At 35.0% G+C, this 22,146-nt stretch overlaps 3 protein-coding genes across 3 annotated transcripts; 2 read left to right on the forward strand and 1 right to left on the reverse strand.

Moving 5' to 3' along the window:
- Positions 1-271: 271 nt before the first annotated feature.
- J4E83_000251 (uncharacterized protein) lies at positions 272-1,753 on the reverse strand (the record flags this gene model as incomplete). Its single annotated transcript, XM_049327214.1, has 3 exons — positions 272-557; positions 652-880; positions 934-1,753. The coding sequence occupies 3 exons, from the start codon at positions 1,751-1,753 to the stop codon at positions 272-274; spliced, it is 1,335 nt and encodes a 444-aa protein (XP_049193359.1).
- Positions 1,754-1,912: 159 nt separating this feature from the next.
- Positions 1,913-3,655, forward strand: J4E83_000252 (uncharacterized protein; the record flags this gene model as incomplete). Its single annotated transcript, XM_049327215.1, has 1 exon — positions 1,913-3,655. One exon carries the CDS (start codon positions 1,913-1,915, stop codon positions 3,653-3,655), a length of 1,743 nt encoding a protein of 580 aa, XP_049193360.1.
- Positions 3,656-4,302: 647 nt separating this feature from the next.
- Positions 4,303-5,494, forward strand: J4E83_000253 (uncharacterized protein; the record flags this gene model as incomplete). The annotated part of the gene is made up of 3 exons (XM_049327216.1): positions 4,303-4,423; positions 4,494-4,853; positions 4,911-5,494. 3 exons carry the CDS (start codon positions 4,303-4,305, stop codon positions 5,492-5,494), a joined length of 1,065 nt encoding a protein of 354 aa, XP_049193361.1.
- Between the last annotated feature and the right edge of the window lie 16,652 nt (positions 5,495-22,146).

Raw genomic sequence — 22,146 nt, forward strand, 5'->3', positions numbered from 1 at the left:
TTCGATTCTTGAGTCACTCCTTAGACTACCATCTTACCCAGCGATAGAGCTGCATCCATAACAATAAACATATTTTGACAAAAGACAGAGAGCAAAGACACAAATTGCAAACTTCTAACTTCGATGATGTCAAAGCTCTAAAGCTGTAGTATCTTGAAATGAGGCCAGATGGCGAACCCCAAATCACGTACAAGTCCGCTCATATAACCAACGGATAAATCGCAGCAAATCGCGTCGTACATTATCCACACCCTCACTGTAAATACAGCCCTCAATATCTCGACCTATGCTGCGGTCGCTCAGGACCCTGCATCATAGCCAAACGCGCAGGGTTCATGCCAAACGTAGCGGCCTCGGAGGGTTCGTCTGCTGCAGCAGCCTCGGCGTCATCACCGTCCTTCTTGCCCGACATGGCCTCCTTCTTCGCCTTGCGCTCGCTCTGCTTCATTTCGAGTTCCGTCTTCTTGACGCGGTCGCGGGCACGCTCGTCGTGTAGCTTCTCGTTCTTGGCGGAGATTTTGGACTTGCGGGCTTCGCTGTTGCCGCCGCCTCCTGCGCTGTTGGGTGGTGTTAGTATGTGTTCTATTGCTTTTTGTTGGGTGGTAGGGGATCAGGGATGCGCGTAGAAGACCCAGAGGATTCAAATCTTACCTCAGCTCAACATTGATCTTCCTTCCCTCCTTCTTCTTGGGGTCGGCGAAGAGGGAGTGGTGGTACTTCTTCAAGCACGTCACCATGCGGTCGTAGCGGTCGAATTCGATAAAGCAGGTGCCCATGAACTTCTCGGTGCCCTTGTATGTACGGAGACGGATGTCGGTGGGCTTGATCTTTTCGAAATGCTTCTCGATTTGCTCTTTCGTAGCACTGTAGGGGAGGTTGCCTGGAATTGTATGTTAGATGACTGTGATAGATCGGAATGTGCACAGGACGTACCGACGAAGACGATGAAGCGGCCCTTGTTAGCCTCGACTGCGGCTTGGGCTTCCTCTCCCTCTACCTCGACTTCGGCGCCACCCTCAACGTCTACATCTGCGTCTTCTGCAGAGGCATCACCGTTGGTCTCGGCCTTGGGCTCTTCAGTAGAGATTTCGCCGTTGGTCTCTGCTTCTGCCGCCTTCTTTGCCTTCTTCTCTTTTTTGTCCTTCTTCTCCTTCTTGTCTTTCTTCTTTTCCTTCTTAGCAGCCTTGGAGTCAGAGTCTGCGCCGTTTGTCTCTGCTGGGGTGTCCTCAGCTACGCCGTTCTGTTCTTCAGCTGCGTCTTCCATAGGTGTGTCCTCAGATGCGGCAGCGTCTTTGCTCTTCTTCGACTTCTTATCCTTCTTCTCTTTCTTGGACTTCTTTTCCTTCTTCGCAGGCGCGTCTTCGGTGGCATCGGGCATTGGCTCGTCATCGTTGACGCTGATAAAGTTCTCCGAGGACTTCATCTCATCGATAAGATCAGCTTCTTGCGCATCCTCAGAGACATCCGCATCCTTGGACTTCTTGGACTTTTTCGATTTCTTTTCCTTCTTCTCCTTCTTTGCGTCTTCTAAGGCGTCCTCGACGGCCGACGTGTCGACATTGTCCTTGGACTTCTTAGACTTCTTATCCTTCTTGTCTTTCTTTTCCTTCTTCACCTCGGTCGCTTCGACTACAGGCGCATCTTGGACATTGTCGGTCTTCTTGGATTTTTTGGACTTCTTTGGCGCATCTTCTGCTGCCTCGGCATCGCGCTTGCGCTTCTTCTCGGGGGTGTCAATTTTAGATTTGGACATGGTGGGCGCGCAAAAATGGTGTAGATCTGTAGGAGCGTCGCGAAACGAGAATGGAGATCCTGAACTTTTTCTGCCGGGCGGTCGCGCAAGATTGTCTTGGCGCGTGAACTACGGCATCGATGCACCCCTCAAGCGACAGAATTGCAGTCGCAAAGCATCATGCGGCCCCCGGCGCATCGAGCAAAGCTCCCACACGGCTCGCTGAGGCCCCCGACATCGCGTACCTCTGACCGCCCATGTCCACGCCAGTTCTCGAACAAACATCCCCGCCAATTCCTCGTCGCGCACCAGGGCTCGCCCCGGCCACAGCTACCGTTCCTCTATCCCTCGGGCCAGCACCTCTCCAATGGCCAACTACAACGTCTGTTCTCCATTAGCGCCAACCACAAGAAATTCATAAAAGAGACGGCGAAATTGAGTGTGCGATATAGCATCCTCATCTTTCTCCTCTCATCATGCGTCAGTATCGCAAGTCTGGGCATATTGAGCGAGCAGCAAGAGCGGGCCTTTCCGTCGCCGCATGAGTGGAGTCTGATTACGAGATTCAGGTTCCGGCGAGGAAAGTGGTGGCAGGTGCCCGAAAACAACGAGGAAGAGGGTTTCCCCAACTGGGCACGGGTCTACTCAGAGCTGGAATATGCGCTGAATCGATTGGAACACCCGAACAAGGATGGCGCGGGTTTATCTGACCAGGAAGAGGGAGGGATCTTGGTGCCCGGCGTAGGCAAGGCAGGCTTCGATCTGACGGCCAAAAGCGAGGAGTGGCGACAAGGGTACTACGAAGTCTTGATGGGCATGGGCAATGCTGCAGAAAGATTAGATGGATGGGTGACGGACAAATGGAGGAGAAACGTGTGGGCGCCAGAATTCATTCAATCACCCTCGAATCCACGACCGAAAGCTGTTCTTCCCGGCATGCCCGAACCACCAGATGAGCAGCATCGCTTTCCCGCGGCGGAAGCACCAGAGACGTTCTACCTCAAGGTCATCACCTCCAAGGGGTTTACAACATATCAACGGCTGTCAGCTGCGTTGAGCTACGCCGACTGGCTCAACTTCAGAAAGCTCCCCGACTCGGCGGAGGAAATGTATAGATGGGCACTTGACATTGCCATTGCAGGCCTACCCACACCCGAGCCTTCGACAGTTATCGACCGAGACAGTGCCATTCTGTCGTCTACGGCACCTAAGGAAGCAGTAACACCAAACATCCTCTACGCGGCGACAAACCTGGCTACTTTTCTGGCGGAACAACGAAGAGTCTCGTCCGCACTCCCAATCTTCGTCTCGCTGCTCCGTGCTCGTATCGAAGCCCAGGAGGCGCATATTCCTGCGGTCCAGGCACAAAAGGACTCTACCCTCATCGGTACTCTGTTCAGCTTGCTGCGTGAACCCGACTATCCAGAGGTGCCACCCTCAGGTGACGAACCACTCCTCCGCAAAGAAAGCGACCGCTGCGAAGAAGCCGCCTTGAAGAACTATATTGGCGAGATCCTTTTCGCGACAGCCGGCAACTCATCTAGTCAACGCCAACAGGGCCTCTCATGGGTGCGCGATGGTGTCTCTACCTCCAAGCTCGCGCAATCGCTCGAACCCATACGCGCCAACGACGACCTCCGCAAGAAGTGCGAAAAGTGCGAGGAGGTCGGTCTCGAATCGTGGGGGAAGATCATGACTTATTTGGCTGCTGAGGCCCGCGAGAAGCGGGATCAGGCGAAGAGTGGAGGTCTGAAGGGGCTGGTGTGGAAGGTCAAGGGCACCAAGGCCCTGGATGAGGATGTGGAGAACCTAGAGGGTGAAGAAGAGGGTGTCATTCTCCGACTCAACAAGCTCAGAAGCAAAATGCTCAAGGAGGAGTATGAGGAGATGGATCGCAAGTTTGCGCGAACCTTTGTATTCTAGCAACTGCCTGTAGGATATGATCCATGGAGCTGTACAACACCTACGCCTGCGTGGTTTTGCCAAGAACAACCGGCAATTTTACCCAAGACCCTCTCACAGCCCCTGCATCAATTCTGTCAGTGCAAGTTATCGCATGTGCATACTCAACATCGCCATGTTTCAGACGTGGATCACTTTAGCCTTCACCCTATCAATGTCGGCACATCCCTCTGGCGCGGATCGCCACATCCGGCTCGCTATCAGGGCCCTAGCGCTCGAGAACCAATCATCCAAGCCACACCCGCTGTCAATTCCAACCGAACCGAACGCTTGCTTTTGGTCACCCATCAAATGTGTTCGCACGTGTGCCGGCCTCCCCGACTATTGGCGTGGGCAGCTGATTATTGCTTGGGGACACAGGCGAATTAGTACGAGTATGTCGACCATGCATAGACGGTATGTCGCTAGCGCATGGGGTTTGGTGGAGGAGAATGGGTGGGTAAACCGTTCGTCTGATGCGGACGTGAAGGGGGTGACTCGGTAGTCAGCTGGGCGTAGGCGTTTGTATAAGAGAAGCAGTGATTCAGCAGTTGGTTTACTCTCGTGCGCAAACCGACACAGATCCCATTCACAACCACTGCCTTCGTTATATATCGAAAGACGACACGATGGCTTTCAGACCACTTGTTGCGCTGGCTACCATGGCCGTATCTTTGGTCAGCTGCGCGCCACTCGCACTCAACGAAAGGCAGGCGCCAAATGGCGTTCCAGATTATGTACTCAAATATGGTACGCAGTGATACTCGATCTTGCTTCGCTGTCTGTAATTGTACATCGAATTCGACTAACTGCTCTTTAGCGCCCATCGTCTACCTTCACTCACAGGATGCCTATTATCCCACCGATATACAAACATTCCTGAACCATACGACTCCGCGGGTGAAGTTCAACGAAGTTTCTGGCCCTTCAAAGCCCCTAACCACTTCCAACCTCGATCAGATGGGCAGCGACGTCTGGCTCACATCCAACGACGACGTGACCAAAGATCCTTCATGGATCAAGGGCACAAAACCCAACGCGCAGGGCAAGACTGAAGGAGCGACCACAGCAGCCATAATCGTGAACGACAAGGGCAACGGCAACGTTGATGCTTTCTACATGTACTTCTACGCCTACAACTACGGCGGTGAGGTACTAGGATGGAGCAAACTGAACTTTGGTACGTCCTTCCCCCCATCCATACCAGGACACTGTTCAGTTCTAACACTCCAATAAGGCAACCACGTAGGAGACTGGGAACACGTAATGGTCCGCTTCTCAAACGGTTCTCCCGAGGCAATCTGGTACTCTCAACACGCAAACGGCCAAGCCTTCCGCTACGGCACCGTCGAGAAGACCGGCGACAGACCCATCGCATACTCCTCCAAAGGCTCGCATGCCAACTACGCCATCTCCGGAACCCACGACCACACCATCCCCAACCTCAATCTTCCCGGCGGCGTCTTGGAAGACTACACAGACCGAGGTGTGATGTGGGATCCTCTCCTATCCGCCAAATTTTACAAATTCGATGCCGGAAAGTCCGCTTTCTCGGCTTATGATGGTCAGGCGCCGACGGCGTGGTTGAACTTCAAGGGCAGATGGGGTGACGAAGAGTATCCCGAGAGTGATCCGAGACAAGTCAAGCTATTTGGTCAGGCTAAGTTCTCGGGTGGACCGACTGGACCTGTGGATAAGCAGTTGAACAGGGAGAAGATTTGTCCGGATAACGGTCAGCTTTGCATCCTCAGGAGCATCCTCGTGCCAAGGGGTAGGGGTATGGATGAGGTTGCGAAGGATGGGGATGTTATTCTGGAGTGATCAGTGCCCGGCGGTGATTTCATGAAATTCTTCAATTACTCTCACGTAATATATAATGATATTGGGACCTTTAACAAAGCACATACTTCGTTCTCCTCGCTACAACACAAGTATAATCAAGTTCCCCAGAGCCATTGAGGCTATACCGCCCTCTTCTGTGTCCCCTGAGCCCAATAGATCGCCCCAGATCTAGTATAACGCCGTACACAAATCTTAGGGTATCATGATAACGACTGACTGAAAGCTCAAGTTCCAAAACGAGTGATCCGCCGAAACTTGGAAACACCCGGAATGACAGTAAGCTGCACGCAACCCAAGAATAGAGAACCATTGATAAAATAAGAAATGATGATACAAAAGGTCAAGGCACAATGACTCGAAACACGGTGAGCTGACGCGAGCCACGTAGCACTGTTGAAACGCCACAGTAGTACGACGACGTGGAGAAACATTGACGGACGCATCACCACGGCTCTGAATGACGCTGAGCTTTGCCTTCTTCAGTGGCTTGGCCATTCGACACCTCAGCGTGACGTACATGAACGTCGTGCTTGTGGAAATCATCTAGCGCAATCTCAGTACCAGAGTCTTGCGTGTCGCGAGAGCTCGTCATCGTTTCCTTGCGATAGGCATCTCGTCGCAGATGATGTTGGAATGGGCTGCCAGTCAGCTTGGATTTGATCGTACCCCAAGCTCTTCTGCACTCGGCGCGGGTTGTGAAGATGTAGATTGTGGCGTTCCAGGCTCCTTGAAGCGGAAGTACAATTGCGGAGATGATATTGAGAGCGAAGCTCGAGCGGTTTCTGTGCGTGAACTGGTACATGCGGTTGATGCTGCTGGGTAGCCAGACCACAAGCAAGGCTACGAACATGAGGAAGGCGACTTGGAAGTATGCCATCGCTGCAGCATGGCCTTCTGCAGTCCGCTTAGCGACAGGGCGTGTTGTTAATAATGTAGCCGGGGTTGCCGAGGTTTCTGCAGGGCTTGTCGCAATGACGGTCGCCCTGTACCCGTTCCGACCTCTCGTACCATTGTGCGGATGTCGCTGCGCTTCGACATCCTCGATCTGTATTCTGGAAGTACGGACAGCATCCACGACTGGTAGTGTTTCCGTCACCGTATCGTTATGTTTGCTGGGCGAGGAAAGCAACCGGGTGCTCGAGAACGAGTTGATGGAGCTTTGATCGGGCTCGGGAGAGACACAGCGGGAGATGGCGTCCTCTGCCTGAACGTCGCATTTAATCTGCGTTGTCACCACGATGTTATTTGTACCCACAAAAGGATGCGGGGCAATATTGTCCGGAGCAGCAGTGAAGGAGTTTCTGGCTAAATATTGGTGTGAGCTTCGAGAAACGGAGCGTAGTTCGGCACGCTTCCTCCAGATCCGATAACCGGTGATGATATAGATGCTGATAGTCGTAGTGATAACAATCCTGGCGAGATTAGCTTTGCTTGGCTTGACGAGGACTGGACTTACCAGGTAGGAGCGTAGAAAAATGCGATCCGCATCCACTCGACGTCAGACGATACCCAGCACCAAAGAGTTGCTGATCCAATAATCTCGTTTCCCGTTCTACCCAAGATGAAGTAGACGAGGACTGGTAAAGCTGGGATCCCATAACTACACGCGACATACCACTTCTCCAAATGGCGAAGTTGCTGGGCATCGTATCCATAGAAAAACACCAGGAATACATTCGTAGCCATCGATAAACAGAAGAGCGCATCTGTGATCAAGAACCATTGGATCATGAGACCCTGGAACTCGCAGAGACCGGACGGGGGTTCAGAATCCTTTGGTAAGGCTGCAATCGACATCAAAGTCGCGATGTTCGTCAAGATGTTCCCGAATGTCGCGAAGAATACCAGACGGTTAATTGCTGCGCTATATCAGCTCTTGTAACGCATCGAAGCAAGTCAACGTACGTTTTCTGAAGAAGGGAAAACACACGAAAGTAGTGATTATGATTGTTGAGCCTATGACGGAAAGTCCGGACGCCGCTCTCGTGGCGATGACAAGCGCAAAGTCTTTGTGGGGTGATAGTGGCGTAGGCATGTCTGGAAGTCGTCGAGACAGCGTGTTGTGCTTTGCAGAGAAGGAAGTGTGCGCCAAGGTTGGCTTAATCTGGTGCGTTTCTAGCGTGCAAGTGATACTGAAAGTATTTCCCGGATTCACTCGAGTGCGACTAATCGTGTTTGGTAGTTATTTGATCCCGCCGACCGCCGCAGTACTTGTGAAATATCACGGAGAGCGCCACAGTATCGGCCCTGCAATCACGACGAGCGACTTCGCCGACGAGATGCACAGTTTAGGCGAGGAGCCATGCGCAAACAGCCAGTATAGTCGATATAAGGGCCAACAAGGGTGGCCGTGGTCGAGTGTGGAGGATAACCGGTATGAACGGGATGAAAGACCTTCGAATCTGGAAGCGGATCGACTGACAACGCAGGATAACGTGATCGAGACAAATAATATTGACTTCCCAGCTAGGAGGACGGACTCTCCGCCTGTAAGAATGTAGATTGCTTCGTAGATTTGGTGTACAACGCGCTTACGAACGCAACGAAACCCTTACGCACAACGTCGTACAGGGTCCGCAAGAGGAAAGGAAAGATGCAAGAAATGAACTTGAGCCACTATGTCGGTTCGTAAGTCGGTCTCCCGGCGAATGAAGTTTTGTGCACGGCAGTAGCGTGGTAAATCTGCTCCACAGGGTGGGCACAAGAGGTACGGGAATGGTCAATAATAGCGTGAAGTAGATAAAGATAATGCACAACTCAATCCTTCCCTACATTCGAGTAGCTGGTATATAGCTTACTACTGTCTCGAGCTTTGCGGAGAGCATGGTTGCCGTAAGCCATTGCTGCTTTTGGTAACAACTGCTGCGTACTGGCTTTCGTGAGAATAGAACCCTGTATGGTGGCGCGCAGGCTGTTTGCAGTCCACAAAGCTGAGGCCAGAGAATCGATAGCAGAAAAATGATACCAATAGAGGTCTGCGATCTGGGAGGCACGCCGTCGAGGCCTCGACGTGGGACGTGCCAAGCCAGCCCGTCAGCTTCCCCGCAGCTCCACTTTCATCTCATTCGGCAGCCTTCACCACTGCACGTCCTCGTCCTCCAAAACTGCGGTCGCGCCTGCACCCTCTGCCCTACAACAAAGAGCCTTCTATTTCAGCTAGCTAGATGCGTACGGTATGCGCAGGCTGGACATGTAAGATTCAGATACATCGGATCACCTCACGGCTACGGCACAGCCTCGGATGCTTCGGCATCGGCAATGTGCAGTCTCGCAAAGACCCTTTCCGACTGACTAGTAGCAGAGATCTAGCTCAATACTGTTCAGATGTTGGTTAGGACTATTAATTACTAGTTTAATAATGTTTAACACGCAAGACACTATAGCTTAGCTATTCTTTATATTTAGGTTAGCTATTCTTAAATAAAAGCTAAGTAAAGTATATAAAGCTATCTTTAAAAATTTTAAAAATAGCTTTACTACTAGCGTCTATACTTTACTAAAATAGTCTTAAATAGATCTTAGAATTTACTTACTTTACTTAACTTTATACTATAGTAGAATAACTTAGTTTAGACTATATCTAAGCCTCTTATAATATATATATATATATAGTAAAGTATATATTTTATAGCTAATAAAGTATAAGCTTAAAAGCTACTACTATTTATATAGCTAGAGATAAGTACTTTTTAAAGTATATACTAGAGTTATCTAAGTTTTAACTAGTAGTCTTAGTAGCCTATATAGTAGTATATATATCTAGTATATATACTTAGTATATTTTCTAATATATAAATAGACATACTAGTATTATCTTAAGATTTAGTTATAACTAAGTTATAACTAGGTTATAACTATACTACTAGTATTAGAAAACTAGTAGTATTTACTAAACTATAATTTTATCTCTATTTAAGAATATAATACTAGGTTTATAAAGTTAAAACTAAGTATATTCTAGACGCTTATACTATATTAGTTAGTTTATAGCTTTACTCTTTTTATTCTAACTACTACTAGTTAAGTTATAAAACTACCTTTATTACTTATATTTATTTTTATATTTTAGAATTAAGCTTAGTTTTAACTAAACTCTAACTAGTCTTTCTTTAATTAGTTTTATTTTTAGATAGTACTTATATAGTTTTTTACTACTTTAGCTTAAATATAAAACTTATCTTAGCTTAGTTAAAGTAGATTAGCTATATAAAGTAGTATATATTCTTTAACTTTTTATACGTTATCTACTACTTAGAATTATTAAAGTTATAAATTATACTTAGTTATATCTTCTTTATCTAAGTAACACTATATTAAAAATATACTAGATATAATATAGTCTTATAAGACTAGTATTATAGAATCTAACTAAGTCTAATTTTATATCTACTCTAATATAGAATAAGAGTTAAATACTAAGTTTAAGAGCTTAGCTCTTAATTAACTAAAGCTTAATTTAGTTATAGCTTTCTAGAATAACTTTAACTCTAGTAATAAAAATATAAGTATATACTACTTAGATATAACTTAGTTAAGTTTTAATATATCTAAAGTTTAGTATATTTTTATAAAAAGAGGCTAGAATATAGTAAGAATAAGTATAATTTAGATAATAAAGTACTTTTATATAAAGATAAAGAGAAGACTATAGTTTAGTTATCTAGGTAGATATAAAGTAATACTTAGATATAATCTCTTACTATAACTATAGTGCTATAGATAGTAACTATTCTAATATACCTATAAATAAGTAAGACTAGTATTACTTATATTATTAATATTTTTAAGGTAAAAACTAATAAAAATATACTTACTTATATAGTAGTAAGAGAACTAACTTAAACTTAACTTCTATTACTTAATATTATTATAGAAAGTATAGTATAGTTATTAGTAGAGGTAGAAAACTAATATAAATAAGGTAAAAGATACTAAAAAGAAACTTATAACTAAGATAGCTTTACTTAGTAATATAGAATACTATAAATATAAATATAACTATATAAGTATAAAGGCTTATAAATAGCTTAGTTCTAAGGTTTAAAATTTATCTTACTATTATTATAATAAATATATATAAAGTATAATATAGTAAGCATATTAATTTAATAATAAGAGAATAGTTTAGTATAATACTTTTTTATAAGTTATATATTAAGTCTCTTTTAAGTCTATACTAAGTAGTGTACTAAAACTTATATAAATAAGATTAAAGCCTATTATAAAGAAATTATATATAGTAAGAATTATAATCTAAATACTTATACGCCTATCTTATATTATAAGTAGAATTATTATATAAGTTTAGACTTATCTAAGATATTTTCTACTAGCTATACTTAGTATATTATATAGAGATTACTAAGTGTATACTTATATACGTAGTTACTAGCCTATATACTAATATAGTATTTACTATATTAAAACTATCTTAGTAACTTAAGTAAATGTAGTTAGCACTATATATATAAGTTACTAAAAAGTTTATACTTAGAAATACTCTTTTTATATAACTACTTTACTAATAGTTAGAATACTTTATATTAAGAAACGTATATAATAGTAGACTAAACTAGATTAAAGTAGAAAAAGTATTATATATAATACCTAGATATAACTAAGTTTAATCTAAATAGATATAAGTTATCTACATTTTATAGGTAAGTAACTACTTCTACTATTTCTAGAATTATATCTAAAGATTAGGCTATACTATAATTACTTTTATATATTTATTCTAGATAATTTAGAAATGTATCTCTATATAGCTATAGTCTTTTATAATAAATATAATTACTTTCTACTACTTCTAATAAAGCTATCTAAGTAGATTACTTTAGATCTAGCTAAGATTATTTATAATATTAGAGATAATTAGCTTTATTTAAGTAAGTAATTTATAGCGCGTAGATTATAACTTAGACTAAACTTATATAGTAATATTTCTAGAGAATCTACGCCTATAGAGTTATCTAAAGAAATATAGAAAGAAGATACTTAGTAAAATCTACTTATCTCTAGCTAACTATAATTAAATACGCGCTATTATTTATAAAGATTTACTATATATAATATATATAAATTAATATATTAGTAGAGTCTAACTTAAATACCTAAATAAGCTTAACTTTTATAATTATATTAGTATATACTTAGATTAGACTTATTTGTTTACTACTTAATATATTATAGTATATTAAATACTTCTACTATAATAGAACTAATTTTCTTACTATTTACTTTTTTTTATTCTAACTTATTTCTTTTATAAATAAAACTTATTAGATAATCTCTATTAATATAAGTTTTAAATATTACTAAAATCTATCTATATAAAAGATAATCTTTTTAGATTTTATAAATAGAGCTAATAAGTATATATATTTTAAGTTATATTTTAGTGCTATCTAATATACTATATAGTATATATATTCTATTACGTATTTATTAACGTAAAGAGTATCTATATATATACCTAAGTTTTTAAAAATACTTTTAAGTAAATAGATAGAAGTAGCTTTCTAGTTAGATAAGTTTATAAAAAGTAAACTAGAATTAAACTTATTTTTATAGATATATATATAAAGTAACTTCTAAGTATAATTATAAACTAGAATTTATCTAAGTCTACTTACACTTGCGTAGAGTTTAGAAAGTATCTCTAGTTAGTATACCTAAATAGCTATACTTAGTAGCACTATATATCTTATATTATTATATTCTATTATATATACCTAATAAAAGAAGTCTAAGAGATAACTAGCTAAAGTAACTAGAATACTTATAGTTTTAATAAGCTCTTATATAAGCTTCTTTACTATAGAACTACTTATATATATAATAATTTTATCTAAGCTATAATAGATATATCTAGAGTAGACTAAGTAGAGTCTTGCGCTAATAGTAGAAGACTAGTTTACTAATAGTAAGGTTTATAGTTAGATTATAAATAAGAGATCTCTATATATATCTAGTCTTTACTTAGCTAAATTTTAAATAAACCTATAAATATAGAATAGAGTAATAGTACGTAATATAAATATAAGTAAGTAAAATAATTTAAAAACTAACTTATATAGAATTTATCTATTACTACTAAAAGCTATAAAAAGGTAAAAATATATAGATTTAGCTAAGTTATAATCTAACTAACGTAGTGTATAGCGTAAAACGCTAGAATTATACTAATAAAGTAATATATAGTATCTATAATAACTATAGTATTATATTTATATATAGTAGAACTAAAATATATAACTAAATACTTAAGAGTATTATAAATATACGTAAGTGTCTAGTCTTAACTTAGTATTATTTATATACTAACTTATATAGATAACTAAAATAAGCTTAAGTATAAGTAAAAGAAGAGTAACTAAAATAGACTTAGTATTATTCTAGATAATAAGAGAAATATAAAAGCGCCTAGAAGCTAGTTCTATAGTTCTTAAGCTCTATTAACTTATTAGGCTTTAAATAGTATAGAGTAGTAGTTAACTAGTTATAGTATATTCTAAGACTTAACTTAGTTAAGTTTATAGTAAATGCAAAGTCTATAGACCTAAGATTATAGATAAAAATAAAAGTAAGGCTCTAGAGTAATAGGCTATAAGCGTAGATATAATTAGTCTTAGTTATTACTATATATATTAGCTAATATAGCCTAGCTTACCTAGTTTATAACTAGACTTTAATATAGAAGTATTAGAGGTATACTTATATAGAGAGAGAAATAGATTAGTTTAGACTTATCTAAGATTAAACCTACTAATAAATATAGTCTCTTTAATATACTTATAGTAAGAGCCTTATTTATTATATTATTATAGTATAAGCCTATACTAAGTTTATACTATATAGTATCTAAGAATATTTTTAGTTAAAACTAACTAGCTAAGTAGAATATAATACTTATAGCTATAGAACTAAAAGAGTAGAAAATATAGCTATAGAAGTAGAACACTACTATAAAGTAATAGAAGCTAAAAGACGCTTAGAAGAAACTCTATCTCTTAGCTAATATTTAGAGTTAGAGTCTAGACCTAGCTTAATTTATAAATCTTTTATAGTATTTATTATATTATACTATAATTATAGAATTTAATAATTAAAGTGTAGCTAAGTTATAACTAAGTCTTAGCTAAGTTATAACTTAGTTATAACTTAAAAAGGCTAAGCTATAATATAGTAGCTCTATTTATAAGTATTATTAATTCTTAGTAGTAGAATATTAAAACTTACTATCTTTCTCTCTACGTTAGTTACGCGCTATTATCTATTCTTATCTTATAATTTAACTTAGATATAACTAGTATACTTAACTACTACTATAATATACTTATAGTACTAACTATAATTTCTTTATTATATAATAATATACGTAAGCTACTTTTAGAAATATTTTATTTTTATTAATATTTATAAAGTTTCTACTAGTTAATAGTAAAGAGACTTTGTCTAGACTTCTACTCTTTTCTATACTAGGTATATACTCTCTAGATTAAAACTAATCTTAGTCTAATCTAAGAAAGAATTATATTACTAGTCTTTACTAGTATATAAAGAGTTAACGTTACTATAATATAAATATTAGTAATAATACTAGTACTTCTAAGATATATCTATACTAGATAACTATACTTAGTTTATATATAGTTATATTATCTTATCTAAAGTTAGTAACTATTTTTTATAAAGATAACTTATATATAATATATATAATAAACGTATATTAGTTATCTCTTAGTATTAACCTACTTTATACTAACTAGTATAGAAAATTCTACTTAGAAAATAAACTAAAAGTTAACTATTAGTAATAAAAGTCTAAGAGATTCTGCGTATATTACTACTATAAGTAATATATCTAAGTCTAATTCTAATAGGCTACTAGACGTAATATAAAAAGACTTTAAAAGTAGCTTACTAAAGTAAGTTATCTTTTACTCTAATACCTATTATATTCTTATAGAATAGTGTAGTTTATCTTAGATAAGACTAGCTTTTAGTATAAAATCTATACGCTTTAGATAAACTAGATAATAATCTAAGTAATAGCGTAGATAATAAAGTATATTACTAACTAAGTTTAGTTTTAGTTAACTCTTAAGTAATTTATAGATATATAGTATATTAATATAACGCCTACTCTACTAACTATATACGTAATCTACTAGAAAGACTCTACTATATCTAATCTACTTATTAATATAAATACGTTACTAATTAAAAAAACTATACTTAGTTTTATTTTATAGCCTAATAAAATAGATAAGAATAATAATAAACTAGTAGAGCTTACTATACGTATAGAGTAGATAGGTAAAAGTAGTTCTAGTTAAGTTAGCTATAATAATAATTATATAAATATCTATAATATAAGCCTAGTAGATATATAAAAGTATAACTTAGAAATATAACTTAGACTACTTCTAGTTATAGCTATTATAGACTTAGATAGCTATAAAGCTTTTCTAGTAGATAAGAATAAAGTAAGTTAAACCTTATATCTTAATTTAAAGTAGATCTAACTAAGTAGAAATCTAATATTAGCTTTATTAAGAAAGGTCTTTATATTAAGATAGTATACTAAGCGTACTATTAGTTAAAACTTAGTTAGTTCTTTATACTAACTTTACTTCTACTACTAATACTAGCTTAGAGTACCTTTTATATACTTTAGATTTTACTTATTAAATTACTAAAGTCTATAAACTACTACTAGTTATAACTAAGTTATAACTTTATCTCTTAGTTTTATACTTAGGTTTGTTTTAAAGTATAATATAAGCTTAGTAATAGATAATAATAGTAGTAGAGTCTAGAAAAGTAACTATAATATAGTTTATAATAGGCGTAATAATATTAGAGTAGACTATATACTATTAGTTAAATAAGATATAACTAGGTTTTAACTAGGCCTTACCTCTAGTAGTAACTACGTATTTACTATACCTAGTTTCTATAATACTAAGCTTTATTCTAGTTTTATCTACGTTTATAGTTATTTTATATATTAGTAAAATATAACTAAGACTTATTTAGGTATATATATACTATTCTTCTTATTAATATTAGATATAACTAGTAGGCTTTAGTTAGTAGCTATAGGCGTAAAGAGTTAGTATATACGTTTATAGATAGTAGAAGTAAAGATAGTAAGCGCCTATATATCTCTTATTATACTTCTATATAGTAGAAGTTTACTAAGTAAGAACTTATTTAGTTTAGTTAAGTAATTACTTACTAAGCGCTTAATAATAGCTTTATAGTAATTTAGTGCTATTAGACTAGTTTATACTTAAATAAGTTTTATATAAGTAATATACTTTATAGCCTTTTAGCGTATAGCTTTATAGTTTTACTCTTAGCTAGCTTAGCCTAAGTATATCTAGCCTTTAGGTACTAGTAACGTTAGTATCTAAGATAATACTAAGATTAGTCTAACTTATAGCCTAGGCGTGCTTATTCTTTATATAGTAGACTACTACTCTAGTATTTATAAAACGCGTCTAGAATAGCTAGTAAGCTAAGTTCTATCTTAGTTAAAACTTTATATATATAATCTTAGTAATATAGAAGACTAAGTTACTACTAATACTAATATTTAAGTTAGCTATATAGTTTATTATCTTCTTAGATATAAACTAGTACTTAATACTATTAACTTCTACCTAAATTAGTTAGCTAGACTAAACTAAGTCTTTACTAGGTATATATATATAGTAGAAGTAAATAGTAAATTAGATAGAGACTTACTAGTAGTAGAGAGAGTAAAGTAGTTCTAATACTATACTTATATTTAGTAAGTATTTAGTAAGACTATGTAATAGGTAGAAATATAAGTTAAGATTATATTACTTATAAAATACTACGTTATTAAGTAAATAGTAATCTTAGGCTAAAGTTTTAATATTTCTATATAAGCTACGCGCTAGCGTAGTACTAGGCTTAATTAGAATAGAGGTTCTAGGTTTAATCTATAATACTACCTTCCTCTCTTTTTTAGGTAAGTTCTAACGTCTAAGAAGTATTCTTTTTACTAAATAACTTTTAAAGCTAGTATATTATAAAAGTAATATTATATCTAAGCGTAATAAATTCTAAATATAAAGAAGACGCCTATTTTATAAAAGCTATATAGACTAAAGTATCTTTTATAATCTTTACTATAATATACTCTATATCTCTACCTTATTCTTATATAGTCTTATTATTATAGCCTAGTAGCATTATTTAGAGCGCTTAAGTAGCTTAGAGAATAGATAGTAATAGAGTATAGTAGCTAGTAAATTACGTAGAAATCTTCTATAATAGTTAGTATACTATTAAGACGTAATACTAATATTATAATTACTATACCTCTGCGCTATTACAGACCTTTATTACCTTTATCTTAATACTAGTCTAGTAGAATTATAATCTCTAAGTTAATATTACCTAATAAAGCTATAATAAAAATCTTATTATTAGAAAGTGTAGTAGTTATAATAGTAGTATTAATAGATTCTAAGTGTATTAGTTTATATAGAGTAAGTATTATCTCTAGTTAAGTATTACTAGTAAAATAATATATAGAGGTAGCCTTTCTAACGCGTAGTAACTTATTATAATAAGGTATTATATAACTACTTATAATATAATAGTTTACGTAGCTATAGTTAGGTATAATTATTACTTTAATAAAGTATTATTATTATAAGTTTCTATCTATCTATTAGTATGCTAAGCTTTATGTATAGGCTTAGCTTTATAGGCTTCTATTAGTAGAAAGTATTAATAAGATTAGTAGAGTCTATAAGGTTTATATAGAGTTTCTAGAATAGATTATTAAAACTCTCTAGATAGTCTACCTATTAGACTTTATACTATAGTAATTCTTTTCTATCTTAGAGCTTTAGGTTAGAGAGCGTCTTATTAAGGTAGCTATTAAGAATAGCCTTAACTATATAGTTAGTATTATTATTAATATTAGAGTTAGTAAGCTTAATATAACTTTTATTATTCTATAGCTATTCTAGTAGTAGTTACCTATTTATCTAATAAAGAAGCTATAGATAGAAGATGTTATAGGCTTATATTCTAGGCGTAAGAGTAACTTTATAAGCTATATTATTAATTACCTATATTATAAGAAAAGAACTATAGTTTTTAAAATCTAGTAACTAATTTAGATAAGTAGTACGTAAGTTATAAAAGTCTACTATAACGTAATTACTAACCTTAAATTTAGAAGTAGGTAGGTAGTAGTTATTAGTATATTCTACCTACTTTAACTAGACTTAGATAAGTTATTTCTTTAGGTAGACTTAGAGCTTATTAATCTACTCTATAAATTTATTAGCGTTAAGTTAGTTACGTTAAGTAGACATAGTAAGCTATTCTAGAGCCTAAGCTAGCTTAATACTAGAGTATAGGTTATATCTCTTTATAGTAATAAAGGTAAAGATACTAGTACTAGTATTTATAGTAGTATTAGCTTTAAACTCTACTATAGATAGTAGAAGAGTCTAGTTATCTTACTTATAGTTAATATACGCGTAAAGGTATTACTTTAGAAATATATTAGCGTTCTCTATCTAACTATTAGTCTCTAAATAATAAGTAGTTAATAACTTTAGCTTAGTCTCTAATTATTAGTAAAGTTAGGTCTAAAAATAAAAAGTAAACTAAGAGCTGTAATTAGATATAATATACTCTAGGTAGCTCTTCTCTCTTTATATAAACTTAATAAAGGCTTTAATAAAAGTATTAATATATAGATTAATAACTAGAATAAACTTCTTCTTTTTACTAAGTCTATTAATAATAACTAGAATATTCTTATATTATAGTAGTAAAACTAGTAACATAATAATAGGCTAAATAGCTATTAGGCTTAAGAGTTAGTGCGCTAGAGAAAGCTAGGTCTAAACAGCGTTTAGATAAGAATAATAACTATATACATATACATAATATAATTAACTACATTAAGTACCTATTCTAATAGAGATACTTCTAATCTCTCTACTATATATAGTAACTAACTAAAACTTAACTTATTTAGCCTTCTACCTTAGAAAGGCTGCGCGCTATCTTTAAGTACGCATTTTACCTACTAAAGGCTTATTAGAATAATAGTTTAACTAGGCTTTAGAAAAAATATAATTATTACGTAATATAATAGAATAAGTAATAGGCAAGTATATAAAATAGAAAATAAGATAATATATAGAATAGTATACCTAAGAGACGCGTAGAAGCAAACTATAAGCTATAGAAACCTAATAGTATAGATACCTAAGAAGTAGGCGCACTAAAAGACCTCTAATAATATAAATAATTAAATAATAATAACTACTACTTAGGCTAATAGATAATATAGCTATAGTAGCGCTGCGCTAAGTAATATAAAGAGCTAGATAAGAAGTTTAGACTAAGCTAATTGCCTCTTAGATAGCTGTATAGATAGAAAATAATATAATAGAAAGTATATAGCTATATTATTCTACTAAGAATAAATAATAAGATCTAAGAAAGGTTAGAAGAGCTAACGTAGTAGATCTTAACTCTAGCACAGCTAGAAAGAAAGAGGCTAAATAATAAGATAGTAGTAGAAAGCTATTATAGTATATAAAAAAGGTAGTAATAGCTCTTCTAGCAAAGAACACCTAACTTTATTAGTAAGTAAATAGTTAAACCTAATTAATAGCACTTATACGTTTAATATTTACACTAGCTATTATACTATTTATAATACTTATATACTATCTTATATAAATAAGTAAGAGTTAATCTAATAAGACTAAGGTTAATAAATAATTTAAGTTAGTTGCTAAAGCCTCTTTAAAAGCCTAGTTTACTAAATAACTATCTTTATCTCTCTAAACTAAGCCTATAAAACCTAAAGCAATACCTACGTTATTCTAGAAGAATATTAAGATGCTAGATATTCTAGAGTTCTTAGGCACTACTAGCTAGCAGCCTTAGGCACAACCTCTAGTATAACTCTAAAATAATAATATAGCAAAGCTTCTTTAGATAATAGCTTAGTCTCTCTAGTAGCTAGGTAATTACTCTCTAGTCTATTCTATCTAGCTTCCTCTATACCTATTAGAGATAGTTCTAGTATTTAATAGAACTAACATTACTACGTTCTTTAAGCGTTTTAAGAATATATTAAAGTACTATAAGTTTATAGATAAGATAAAAATTAATTACCTTTTAGCGCACTATAAACCTAAGTAGAAAGTAATTATCTAAGTATTAAATAAATATTCTAACGCTCTAGTTACTAAATTCTAGAAGAAGTTTAGAGAGGCTTTTAGAAAGCTCTTTTGTACTAATAACAAAGACTAATAGAAAGCTTAGGCTAAGTACTTTAAGCACTAGCTTCTTTAGTGCTAAGTAAGGTCTAATCTAAATATTAAGAAGTACCTATAGAAGTTTTAGATTTGCAGCAAGCACTATATTAAAGTATTAACTATTAATAAAGATTACTAAGGTTTCTATCTAGTTAAGAGACTACTCTTTAGGTATGCTATAAAGATACTTAATAAGTTTAGTTTAAAGACTAATAACTTAAAGGCATTTAACTACACTAAGATTAGTAACTACCTTACTACCTATCTAGAGGTAAAGAAAGAAGCTTATATGCTTAACCTCTCTAAAGTAGTTAAAGAAATTATTCTAGAAGTTAAATTTAACCTAGCGCAGCTAATAGCCTATTAGTAACCTTAGTAACTAGCACTAACTTTCTAAAATAACTATATATAGGCTTTCTAGCTATCTAAGCTTAACGTTCTACTCTAAGATAAGCTGCTTAGGCTCTATGCCTTCTAGTCTTCTCTAGAAAAAGTACCTACTAATATAGAGGTAGATAACTTAGTTAACAAGATGCTTAACCTAAAGATTAATTATGCTAGCCTAGAGATAGAACTATAGAAGATCTAGTAGACCTACTATAAAACTAAACTTATAAATAACTCTAATATACGTAGTAAAGTAGACTATTAAGCTAATAAATGCGTAAACTACCTAAGAGCGTACCTACTCTAAGGCTAGAGGTAATTCTAGCTAAATAACTAGTATTAATCTTAGTAGTAGTAGCAATATAGTAGTTACTAATAGAATACTAGTTAGACTTTCTATAATAACTTCTAAGGCTTTTAGAATCTAGAAACTAGATATAATTAAGGTACTATAAATAGATAGGCTCTTAGAGTAACTATAAATTATTAAGTATATAATAAGAGTAATTATTGTAAGTAGAACTACCTAACTCTTTAAGTATATATAGACAAGAGCTAGCTTTATATAGATAAATAGAACATACTTTAGTAGAGTACACTAGAGAACCTCTAGAGTTGTATTAACAACCTAGGCTAGAGACTATAGGCTAAGAGTATTTTAGCTAAGATTAAGTAATAATTTCTAAAAAAGAATATTAACTCTCTTATAGTTAACGCCTAGTTTAGTAACCTAAAGGCTCTAATTAGTGTAGAGAATAACGCTATTTTAGTTTAGCTTATACTAGACTCTACTAGAAGTCTCTAAGTAGATAACGTAGAATAATTCTAGAAGCTTTTAAGTATCTTTGCTAAAGACAAATTAGACTACTACCTACGTCTAGTAAACCTAAATTAATATAATAATACTATTATAGCTATAACTATTTCTAGAGTATTCTTAGAACCTAAGAAGGTAGTATCTTATAATTCTTCTAAGGTTTAGAAAAAGATAATACTACAAAGACCTAGTAATAATTATATCTCTTATCTCTAAGGTTATAAAAATAGAATAAAACACTTTTTAAGCTATTAGGCGCTAAATAAGAAGAGAGTTGTCTAATTTAGTAAAGAAGATAATCTTATATAACTAGATAATAAAGTATCTAGAACACTATAAGAATAATTAGAACTAAAGTCTAAGATAACTAATAAGTAACTAAAAAAGTGTAAGATTATTAATAAGCTTAAGCCTAATACATAGGCTATAATCTATAGTATTCTAGGTACTTTAATCTCTTTTTAGATTAGTACTCTTCTTAGTAATATACCTAAAGTCTGTAAAACGCTATTTAACTCTAACTATATAAATAAGAAGCTAGATAAGTTTAAAGTTAATATTATTAAGACATTAAAGTAATAGGCTAGATAAGAGAAGCTATAAGAAGAGAAAGAAGAATAGAAGTTTAATAAGCTCTTAGGCGCTGTAGTTAATGTAATTACCTTTAGCACTCTCTCTAACTACGTACTAGTAGAAGTAGAAGCTAGTAGAGTAGTTAACTACTATAGCCTAAAGGCAGAACACTAGACTAACTAGAAGATTAGCTATATATAATAGTATATTATTATAGATTAAGGCTAAGAGTATAACTCTAAAGACGTAGATTATAACTACTTAAGAGATAATTAAGCGTATAACTAACTAATAGGTATTAAGTACTTACGCTAAGACTACCTAAAGGTTTCTATTAATATTAAAAAGAACTCTTTTCTCTACCTCTTAGACTTAGGCGCTAAGCTAAATACTATTAAGAGAGAAGTAGCTAAAAAAGCTATATTACTAGTTATATTACTACTAGGTAGTATAAAGGCTACTTAGATAGTTACTATAAATAGAAGTATAGTAAGCTTTATAGATATTATCTA

This window comes from Alternaria metachromatica (assembly GCF_023757995.1).
Source record: "Alternaria metachromatica strain BMP 0045 chromosome Unknown scaffold_1, whole genome shotgun sequence".
Classification (NCBI taxonomy): Eukaryota; Fungi; Ascomycota; class Dothideomycetes; order Pleosporales; family Pleosporaceae; genus Alternaria; species Alternaria metachromatica.